The sequence below is a fragment of the Nerophis ophidion genome, linkage group LG06, assembly GCF_033978795.1.
Source record: "Nerophis ophidion isolate RoL-2023_Sa linkage group LG06, RoL_Noph_v1.0, whole genome shotgun sequence".
Taxonomy (NCBI): domain Eukaryota; kingdom Metazoa; phylum Chordata; class Actinopteri; order Syngnathiformes; family Syngnathidae; genus Nerophis; species Nerophis ophidion.
The window spans coordinates 9879243-9892475 of NC_084616.1; the positions used below are offsets into that span (position 1 = coordinate 9879243).

Sequence of the window (13233 nt, forward strand, 5' to 3'; positions counted from 1 at the left end):
ACAGCAATACTCTACAAGAGGGAGGCGGGGCTAAGCAGGAGAAGGGAGCTGATTGGCTACAAGCAAGTCTTCATAAATAAAGCGTGGTCAGGCGTGTGGGCGACTATTAACTAGTGGACTACTGCATCAATGACTACTTTGTCACACTAACAACAACTAGTTAGTCACAGTGACAACAACTAGTTAGTCACAGTGACAATAACTAGTTAGTTGCAGTAACAACTAGTTAGTCACAGTAACAATTAGTTAGTCGCAGTAACAACTAGTTAGTCACAGTAACAGTCACAGTAACAACAACAACTAGTTAGTCACAGTGACAACAACTAGTTAGTCACAGTGGCAACTACTAGTTAGTCACAGTAACAACTATTTAGTAGCAGTGACAAGAACTAGTTAGTCACAATAACGAGAACTAGTTAGTCACTGTGACAAGAACTTGTTAGTCCCTGTGACAACAAGTAGTTAGTCACAGTGACAAGAACTAGTTAGTCACAGCGACAAGAACTACTTAGTCACAGTAACAAGAACTACTTAGTCCCAGTGACAAGAACTAGTTAGTCACAGTAACAAGAACTAGTTAGTCACAGTGACAACTAGTTAGTCACAGTAACAAGAACTAGTTAGTCACAGTGACAAGAACTAGTTAGTCACAGTGACAAGAACTATTTAGTCCCAGTGACAAGAACTAGTTAGTCACAGTAACAAGAACTAGTTAGTCACAGTAGCAATAACTAGTTAGTCACAGAGGCAACAACTAGTTAGGCACAGTGACAAGAACTAGTTAGTTACGGTGACAAGAACTAGTTAGTCCCAGTGACAAGAACTAGTTAGTCACAGTAACAAGAACTAGTTAGTCCCAGTGACAAGAACTAGTTAGTCACAGTAACAAGAACTAGTTTGTCACAGTGACAACTAGTTAGTCACAGTAACAAGAACTAGTTAGTCACAGTAGCAATGACTAGTTAGTCACAGAGGCAACAACTAGTTAGTCACAGTGACAAGAACTAGTTAATCACAGTAACAAGAACTAGTTAGTCACAGTGACAACTAGTTAGTCACAGTGACAATAACTAGTTGGTCACAATGACAACAACTAGTTAGTCCCAGTGACAACTAGTTAGTCATAGTGACAACTAGTTAGTCACAGTGACAACTAATTAGTCACAGTAACACAAACTAGTTAGTCACAGTAACAAGAACTAGTTAGTCACAGTGACAATTAGCTAGTCCAAGTGACAAGAAACTAGTTAGTCCAAGTGACAAGAACTAGTTAGTCCCAGTAACAAGAACTAGTTAGTCACAGTGACAAGAACTAGTTGGTCTCAGTGACAAGAACTAGTTAGTCACAGTGACAAGAACTAGTTAGTCACAGTGACAATAACTAGTTAGTCTCAGTGACAATAACTAGTTAGTCACAGTGACAAGAAGTAGTTAGTCACAGTAACAAGAACTAGTTAGTCACAATGACAACTAGTTAGTCACAGTTACAACTAGTTAGTCCCTGTGACGACAACTAGTTAGTCACAATGACAACAACTAGTTAGTCACACTAACAGCAACTAGTTAGTCACAGTGACAAGAACTAGTTAGTCACAGTGACAACAACTGGTTAGTCACAGTGACAACTAGTTAGTCACAGTAACAAGAACTAGTTAGTCCCAGTGACAACTAGTTAGTCACAGTAACAACAACTAGTTAGTCACAGTGACAAGAACTAGTTAGTCACAGTGACAACTAGTTAGTCACAGTAACAAGAACTAGTTAGTCCCAGTGACAACAAATAGTTAGTCCCAGTGACAAGAAGTAGTTAGTCCCAGCAACAAGAACTAGCAGGCTGATGGGCGCCACAAGAATCTCCCCAACACGCCGTCAGTAGCACACAAAAGAGGGCGGAGTCAGTCTTTGGCGTCATCGCAAGCCAATCAGTAGATTTCCTTTGAGTGCAAAAGTGGTCTCCACGGTGATGGCGGTCGCCATGGACGCAGCTGCTCAGACCCGCTTTTCCTCTTTGGACGCTCTTCTTTCCCACAATGCATCAGGGGAGAAAAGGACTTGAGAAAAAACATTCATTTGGTTTGAAGGATTGTCTTCCTGTCTGCCGTCCACACCACTTCCTGTGGTCAGGTTCTGTAAGTTCTGTCGGTTCCTCTGGTTCTGTAAACCCTGTTAGTTCTTTTGGTTCTGTAAAGTATTGTTCTGTAACTTATGTAGGTTCTTCTAAGTATTGTTCTGTAAGTTATGTATGTTCCTCTGGTTCTGTAAAGTATTGTTCTGTCAGTTATGTAAGCTTTTCTGGTTCCGTAAAGTATTATTCTTTAACTTATGTAGACTCTTCTGGTTCTTTAGGTTCTGTAAACCATGTTAGTTCATTAGGTTCCGTAGATTTTGTGAAGTATTTTTCTGTAAGTTAGGTAGTTCTTCGGGTTCTGTAAAATATTGTTCTGTACGTATGTAGGTTATTTTGGTTCTGTAGGTTCTGTAAACCATGTTAAGTTATTTTTGGTTCTGTTGATTTTGTGAAGTACTTTTGGTTCTGTAAGTTCTGTTGATTCTTCTGACTCTGTAAACCATGTTGGTTCTGTAAAGTATTGATGGTTCTGTAAGCTCTGTTGGTTCTTATGATTCTGTAAACCCTGTTGGTTCTTTTGATTCTGTAAAGTATTGATGATTCTGTAAACTGTTGGTTCTTTTGATTCTGTAAAGTATTGTTGGTTCTGTAAGTCATGTTGGTTCTTCTGATTCTGTAGATCCTGTTAGTTCTGTAAAGTCCTGTTGGTTCTTCTGATTCTGTAAACCCGGTTGGTTCTGTAAAGTACTGTTGGTTCTGTAAGTCATGCTGGTTATTCTGATTCTGTAGACCCTGTTGGTTCTGTAAAGTACTGTTGGTCCTTCTGATTCTGTAAACCCGGTTGGTTCCGTAAAGTATTGTTGATTCTGTAAGTCACGCTGGTTATTTTGGTTCTTTTGCGGGATGTAAACCCTGTTAGTTATTTTAGTTATGTTGGTACTGAAAGTCCTGTTGGTTCTGTAAGTTTGTAAGCCCGATTGGTTATGCAAGTCCTATCGGTTGTGTTTTGTTGGTTCTGTAGGTTCTGTATGTTATGTTGGTTCTGTCAGTTATGTTGGTTTCTTTGGTTTAGTAAGCTCTGCAAAGTCCTGTTGGTTCTGTAAGTTACTACCTATGTTGTGTTTTGTTAGTTCTGTACATTATGTTGGTTCTGTCAAACTCTGTTGGTTCTGTAAGTTACCTATGTTCTTTTTTGTAAGTTCTGTACATTATGTTGGTTCTGTCAAACTCTGTTGGTAAGTAAGTTAGTTAGGTTCTGTTTTGTTGGTTCTGTAAGTCCTGTTGGTTCTGTCAAAGCCTGTTGGCTCTGTAAGTTATGCAGGTTCTGTTTTTTTGGTTCTGTACGTCCTGTTGGATCTATTAAATCGTGTTAGTTCTGTAAATTATGTGGATTGGGTTATGTAAATCCAATAGGTTCTGTAAATTACATAGGTTTAGTTGGTTCTCTAAATTCTGTTGGTTCTGTAAATCCTGTAGATTACGTAAATCCTATAGGTTCTGTCAGTTATGTTGGTTCTCTAGGTTCTGTAGGTTCTGTAAATCATGTAGGTTATGTTGGTTCTATAGGTTCTGTAAATCCTGTAGGTTTTGATGGTTATGTGGGTTTTGTTAGTTCTCTACGTTCTGTAAATTGTGTAGGTTTGGTTGGTTCTGTAGGTTTTGTAAGTTATGTAGGTTTTGTTGGTTCTCTAGGTTCTGTTGGTTCTATAGGTTTTGTCAATCCTGTAGGTTTTGATGGTTATGTGGGTTTTGTTAGTTCTCTACGTTCTGTAAATTGTGTAGGTTTGGTTGGTTCTGTAGGTTTTGTAAGTTATGTAGGTTTTGTTGGTTCGCTGGGTTCTGTTGGTTTGATAGGTTCTGTAAATCCTGTAGGTTTTGATGGTTATGTGGGGTTTGTTAGTTCTCTACGTTCTGTAAATTGTGTAGGTTTGGTTGGTTCTGTAAGTTATGTAGGTTTTGTTGGTTCTCTAGGTTCTGTAAATCCTGTAGGTTATGTAGGTTTTGTTGGTTCTTTAGGTTCTGTAAATCCTGTAGGTTTTGTTAGTTCTCTACGTTCTGTAAATTGTGTAGGTTTGGTAAGTTATGTAGGTTTTGTTGGTTCTCTAGGTTCTGTGAGTCCTGTAGTTATATAGTTTTGTTGGTTCTCTAGGTTCTGTTGGTTCTGCTAGTCCTGTAGTTTCTGTAAGTTATATAGTTTTGTTGGTTCTCTAGGTTCTGTGAGTCCTGTAGTTATATAGTTTTGTTGGTTCTCTAGGTTCTGCTAGTCCTGTAGTTTCTGTAAGTTATATAGTTTTGTTGGTTCTCTAGGTTCTGTGAGTCCTGTAGTTATATAGTTTTGTTGGTTCTCTAGGTTCTGTTGGTTCTGCTAGTCCTGTAGTTTCTGTAAGTTATATAGTTTTGTTGGTTCTCTAGGTTCTGTGAGTCCTGTAGTTATAGTTTTGTTGGTTCTCTAGGTTCTGTTGGTTCTGCTAGTCCTGTAGTTTCTGTAATTTATATAGTTTTGTTGGTTCTCTAGGTTCTGTTGGTTCCGTAAGTTCTTTAGGTTCTGTCCTGGTGGTTCTGCTGGTTCCTCTCAGGCCTCGGAGGCAGCCTGAGGTTTGAGCTGAGCTTTCTCCATGGCGGTGCCGTACGGGAGGGAGCGCTTGAAGAAACCCAACTGCAAGAAAAAAAAACACAAATCTCACCATGACTGAAGATAAGTGGTATCGTGATACTGTCACGACATGACTGAAGATAAGTAAGATCGTGATACTGTTACGACAATCACAGCAGTAACACAATCAATATTAATGGTATCGCAACATTACCGATAACATTAACCATAACAATGATAATATTGTGATTTTTGTCCATTGATGTTATCATTGTGATACGTTTACATTAATGACCACAGTATCGCAATATTGATGACAATTTTGTGATACTTTTACTGTACTGATGGAAAAAAGTTTTAATATTTTTTTATATTTTGATGATATTATTGTGATACTTTAAAATCACTGTGAATGTTATCAAACATTGATGACAGTTTTAAGATGTTTTTTACAATAATTAAGGAAATATTAATATCACAATACTTTTACATCGATGACACCGGTATCGCAACACTAATGACAGTTTGGTGATACTTTTACTGTGAGGGTAATACTGAGTTCTTTACATTGATAATATCACAATATTTTTACATCAATGACACCAGTATCGCAACATTGTTGATTGAATTGTCGGATGACCGCACTCATACTGTAATGATGATATCACAATACTAATTAATCGATAAAAAAATGATCGCAACATTGATGACAGTTTTGTGATGCTTTTAGGAAAATGATTGTATATTGCAATGTTTCTACATTCATGATATCACGATACTTGTACATAGATGATGTGTGTTTGTGTTTTTTCTGCTTTGATTATATTGCAATACTTTTTTATCAGTGACAAGTGGTATCGCAACATTGATGACGATAATTTCACTATACATGGGGATTATTTCTGTGATATTCCTACAATAATGATTACAATCATAATACTTTTATAAATGACAATGATATCATGATACTTTTACAACAATGACAATATCATGATACTTTAACATAAATGTCAATGACATCATGATACTTTTACATCAATGAAAATGATATCATAATCATTTTCCATCAAAAACAATGATACTTTTATGTCAATAATATAATAATGTTGCATCGATGACAATGATATCAGGATAATTTTACATCAAAAACAATGACATCATGATACTTTTACATCAATGATACTTTTGGATAAATGACAATAGAATCATGATACTTTTTAAGCAATGATATGATACTTTTACATCAATGACAATGATATCATGATACTTCTACATCAATGACAAGATTGTGATACTTTAACATCAACGACAATGATATAATTATTAAACATCAAAGATAATGATATCATGATATTTTTACATCAATGATACTTTTGGATGAATGACAATGATATCATGGTACTTTTACAGCAATGATATCATAATTTTACATTAATGACAATGATATCATGATACTTTTACATCATTTATATCATGATACTTTTACATCAACGACAATGATATCATGATACTTTTATGTCAATTATAGCATTATACTTTTATATCAATTATATCATGATACTTATACATCAATGACAATGATATCTAATAATACTTTTACATCAATGACAATATAATTATTTTTTTTACATCAAAGACAATGATATCATGATACTTGTACATCAATGATACTTTAACATAAATGAAAATGACAGACTTTTACGTCAATTGTATAAGGATACTTTTACATCAATGACAATGATATCATGATGCCATTAAAGCAATGCCAATTATATCATGATACTATTAGATCAACAACAACAATATCATGATACTATTAGATCAATGACACCGATATCATGATACTTATACAAAATGGTATTGCAACAGTTTTACTGCACTGATGATAATAATGTATTTTTCTACCCTGATGATAATACTGCAACACTTTGACATCAGTTGAGGATAGTGTTGATACTGATGGCTGAGTAAAGGTGATACTGTGTGGATGAGGTGAAAGGTGACTGACCTTGTAGAGGATGTAGATGAGCAGAGCCAGCAGCAACAGACCAGCCAAGATGGCCAGGATGATGATCCACAGCGGCACCGACGTCTCCACTTCTGGCTTGTTCCACACCACTGGACTCACCACCTGTGACACACCTGCCGTATCAGACACTCTACTTCTCCACACTACAGTATCACTACACTTTCAGCGACACACGTCACACTGTTGACCTGACACTATGGACGATACCGTTGTGATACTCCTACATCAATAACAGTGTCATGATACTGAGACTATGGACGATACCATTGTGATACTCCTACATCAATAACAGTGTCATGAAACTATGGACGATACCATTGTGATACTCCCACATCAATAACCGTGTCATGACACTATGGACGATACCATTGTGATACTCCCACATCAATAACCGTGTCATGACACTATGGACGATACAGTTGTGATACTCCTACATCAATAACAGTGTCATGACACTATGGACGATACCATTGTGATGCTCCTACATCAATAACAGTGTCATGACACTATGGACGATACCATTGTGATACTCCTATATCAATAACAGTGTCATGACACTATGGACGATACCATTGTGATACTCCTACATCAATAACAGTGTCATGACACTATGGACGATACAGTTGTGATACTCCCACATCAATAACAGTGTCATGACATTATGGACGATACCATTGTGATACTCCTACATCAATAACCATGTCATGACACTATGGACGATACCATTGTGATACTCCTACATCAATAACAGTGTCATGACACTATGGACGATACCATTGTGATACTCCTACATCAATAACAGTGTCATGACACTATGGACGATACCATTGTGATAGTCCTACATCAATAACAGTGTCATGATACTGACACTATGGACGATACTATTGTGATACTCCTACATCAATAACAGTGTCATGACACTATGGACGATACAGGTGTGATACTCCTACATCAATACCAGGGTCATGATACTATGGACAATACCATTGTGATACTCCTACATCAATAACAGTGTCATGACACTATGGACGATACCATTGTGATGCTCCTACATCAATAACAGTGTCATGATACTGACACTATGGACGATACCATTGTGATAGTCCTACATCAAAAACAGTGTCATGACACTATGGACGATGTCATTGTGATACTCCTACATCAATAACAGTGTCATGATACTGAAACTATTGACGATACCATTGTGATACTCCTACATCAAAAACAGTGTCATGACACTATGGACGATACCATTGTGATACTCCTACATCAATAACAGTGTCATGACACTATGGACGATACAGTTGTGATACTCCCACATCAATAACAGTGTCATGACACTATGGACGATACTATTGTGATACTCCTACATCAATAACAGTGTCATGACACTATGGACGATACCATTGTGATACTCCTACATCAATAACAGTGTCATGACACTATGGACGATACCATTGTGATACTCCTACATCAATACCAGGGTCATGATACTATGGACGATACAGTTGTGATACTCCCACATCAATAACAGTGTCATGACACTATGGACGATACCATTGTGATACTCCTACATCAATAACCGTGTCATGACACTATGGACGATACCATTGTGATACTCCTACATCAATAACAGTGTCATGACACTATAGACGATACCATTGTGATACTCCTACATCAATAACAGTGTCATGACACTATGGACGATACTATTGTGATACTCCTACATCAATACCAGGGTCATGACACTATGGACGATACCATTGTGATACTCCTACATCAATAACAGTGTCATGATACTGACACTATGGACGATACCATTGTGATAGTCCTACATCAATAACAGTGTCATGATACTGAAACTATGGACGATACCATTGTGATACTCCTACATCAATAACAGTGTCATGATACTGAGACTATGGACGATACCATTGTGATACTCCCACATCAATAACCATGTCATGACACTATGGACGATACCATTGTGATACTCCCACATCAATAAGAGTGTCATGAAAGTATGGGCGATACCATTGTGATACTCCCACATCAATAACCATGTCATGACACTATGGACGATACCATTGTGATACTCCTACATCAATAACAGTGTCATGACACTATGGATGATACCATTGTGATACTCCCACATCAATAACAGTGTCATGACACTATGGACGATACCATTGTGATACTCCTACATCAATAACAGTGTCATGACACTATGGACGATACCATTGTGATAGTCCTACATCAATAACAGTGTCATGACACTATGGACGATACCATTGTGATACTCCTACATCAATAATAGTGTCATGATACTGACACTATTGACGATACCATTGTGATACTCCTACATCAATTATAGTGTCATGATACTTACACTATTGACGATGCCATTGTGACACAAATGTGATACTCCTACATCAATAATAGTGTCATGATACAGACATTATGGACGATACTATTGTGATACTCATTCAACAATAGTAGTGTCATGATACTGACATTGACGATACGAGTGTGATACTGTTACGACAATGGAGATGTCATCGCAATGTTTTCAACTAGGAGATAATATTGTGATACAATGATATCAATGAGGACAAGAGTATTGCGTTATATCTAAATCCATGAGAAAGGTATCACAATCCGTTGACTACACGATATTACTGCGATACGTCCATAAGGACAATATCATGGCAATGATTTTACTATCATGACCACAGTTTGGCGATACGGTAAATGATATCATGATACTTTTACATCAATGACAATGATATAATTATTTTACAGCAAAGACAATATCATAATACTTTTACGTCAATGATACTTTTACATAAATGACAATGACATCATGATACTTTTACGTCAATGATATCATATATCATGATACTTTCACATTAATGACAATGATATCATGATGTTTACATCAATAGAAATATCATAATTATGTTACATCAAAGACAATGATTTGATACGTTAACGTCAATGATACTTTTACATAAATGACTGACATCAAGTTACTTTTATGTCAATCATATTATGATACTTTTACATCAATAACAATGATATCATAATTATTTTACAGCAAAGACAATGATATCATAATACTTTTACGTCAATGATACTTTTACATAAATGACAATGACATCATGATACTTTTACGTCAATGATATCATATATCATGATACTTTTACATCAACGACAATGATATCATGATACTTATACACCAATGACAATAATATCAATTATTTTACATCAAATACAATATCATGATAGTTTTACATCAATGACAATTACATCATGATACTTTTACGTCAATGACAATATCATGATACTTTTACATAAATGACAATTACATCATGATACTTTTACGTCAATGACAATATCATGATACTTTAACATAAATGACAATGATATCATGATACTTTTACATCAATGACCATGATATCATAGTACTTTAACACCAATGACAATGATATCATGATACTTTTACATCAATGGCAATGATATCATAACTATTTTTCATCAAAAACAATGATATCATGATACGTTTACGTCAATGAGACTTTTACACAAATGGCAATGACATCCTGATACTTTAACATCAATGACCATGATATCATGATACTTTTACATCAATGACAATGATATCATGATATGTTTACATCAATAGAAATTATATAATTATTTTACATAAATGACAATGACATCAAGTTACTTATACGTCATGATATCATGATACTTTTACATCAATGACAATGATATCATAATTATTTTACAGCAAAGACAATATCATAATACTTTTACGTCAATGATACTTTTACATAAATGACATCATGATACTTTTACGTCAATGATATCATACATCATGATACTTTTACATCAACGACAATGATATCATGATACTTATACACCAGTGACAATGATATCATGATATGTTTACATCAATAGAAATGATATCATAATTATGTTACATCAAAGACAATGATTTGATACGTCAATGATACTTTTACATAAATGACTGACATCAAGTTACTTTTATGTCAATGATATTATGATACTTTTACATCAATGACAATGATATCATAATTATTTTACAGCAAAGACAATGATATCATAATACTTTTACGTCAATGATACTTTTACATAAATGACAATGAGATCATGATACTTTTACGTCAATGATACTTTTACATAAATGACAATGACATCCTGATACTTTTACGTCAATGATGTCATATATCATGATACTTTCACATCAATGACAATGATATCATGATATGTTTACATCAATAGAAATGATATCATAATTATGTTACATAAAAGACAATGATTTGATACGTCAATGATACTTTTACATAAATGACAATGATATCATAATTATTTTACAGCAAAGACAATGATATCATAATACTTTTACGTCAATGATACTTTTACATAAATGACAATGACATCATGATACTTTTACATAAATGACATCATATATCATGATACTTTTACATCAACGACAATGATATCATGATACTTGTACACCAATGACAATAATATCAATTATTTTACATCAAATACAACATCATGATACTTTTACATCAATGAAATTTACATCATGATACTTTTACATCAATGACAATATCATGATACTTTTACATCAATGAAAATTACATCATGATACTTTTACATCAATGACAATGATATCATAACTATTTTACATCAAAAACAATATCATCATGATACGTTTACGTCAATGAGACTTTTACATAAATCGCAATGACATCATGATACTTTTACATCAATGATACCATGATACTTTTACATCAATAATATCATGATACTTTTACATCAATGACCATGATATCATAGTACTTTAACACCAATGACAATGATATCATGATACTTTTAAATCAATGGCAATGATATCATAACTATTTTTCATCAAAAACAATGATATCATGATACGTTTACATCAATGAGACTTTTACACAAATGGCAATGACGTCATGATACTTTTACATCAATGATATCATGATACTTTAGCATCAATGACCTTGATATCATGATACTTTTACATCAATGACAATGATATCATGATACGTTTACGTCAATGAAACTTTTAGATAAATAAATGGGTTGTACTTGTATAACGCTTTTCTACCTTCAAGGTACTCAAATGACATCAAGTTACTTTTACGTCAATGATACTTTTACATAAATGACAATGACCTCATGATACTTTTACGTCAATGATATCATATGTCATGATACTTTTACATCAACGACAATGATATCATGATACTTTTACATTAATGACAATATCATTAAACTTTAACATCAATGACACTGATATCATGATACTTGTACACCAATGACAATAATGTTGTGAGTTTTTCCTTGCCCTTATGTGGGCACTGACCTGTGAATGTCGTTGTGGCTCGTGCAGCCCTTTGAGATACTTGTGATTTAGGGCTATACAAACAAATATTGATTGATTGATTGAATATCAATTATCTTACATCAAATACAACATCATGATACTTTTACATAAATGACAATGATATCATGATACTTTTACGTCAATAATATCATGATACTTTTAGATCAATGACCATGATATCATAGTACTTTAACACCAATGACAATTATATCATGATACTTTTACATCAATGGCAATGATATCATAACTATTTTACATCAAAAACAATATCATCATGATACGTTTACGTCAATGAGACTTTTACATAAATCGCAATGACATCATGATACTTTTACATCAATGATACCATGATACTTTAACATCAATGACTATGATACCATGATACTTTTACATCAATGACAATGATATCATGATATGTTTACATCAATAGAAATGATATAATTATTTTACATCAATGACAATGTTATCATGATACGTTTACGTCAATGATACTTTTACATAAATGACACTGACATCAAGTTACTTTTATGTCAATGATATTATGATACTTTTACATCAATGACAATGATATCATAATTATTTTACAGCAAAGACAATGATATCATAATACTTTTACGTCAATGATACTTTTACATAAATGACAATGACATCATGATACTTTTACGTCAATGATACCATATATCATGATACGTTCACATTAATGACGATAATATCATATGTTTACATCAATAGAAATGATATCATAATTATGTTACATCAAAGGCAATGATTTGATTTTTACGTCAATGATACTTTTACATCAATGACAATGATATCATGATATGTTTACATCAATAGAAATGATATAATTATTTTACATCAATGACAATGTTATCATGATACGTTTACGTCAATGATACTTTTACATAAATGACAATGACATCAAGTTACTTTTACGTCAATGATATCATGATACTTTTACATCAATGACAATGAAATCATAATTATTTTACAGCAAAGACAATGATATCATAATAATTTTACGTCAATGATACTTTTAAATAAATGACAATGAGATCATGATACTTTTACGTCAATGATATCATATATCATGATACTTT

At 34.0% G+C, this 13233-nt stretch overlaps 1 protein-coding gene across 1 annotated transcript in view; it reads right to left on the reverse strand.

Annotated features, from left to right (window-relative positions):
* Positions 1-2520: 2520 nt before the first annotated feature.
* The window catches only part of itga5 (integrin, alpha 5 (fibronectin receptor, alpha polypeptide)), a 141634-nt gene continuing 130921 nt past the window's right edge, over positions 2521-13233 (reverse strand). The window contains exons 29-30 of the mRNA XM_061902326.1: positions 6670-6792; positions 2521-4724 (exon numbers count right to left, since the gene is read on the reverse strand). Coding sequence (XP_061758310.1) covers positions 4641-4724; positions 6670-6792 — 207 coding nt within the window. The 3' untranslated portion in view covers positions 2521-4640. The remainder of the gene's footprint in view (positions 4725-6669; positions 6793-13233) is intronic.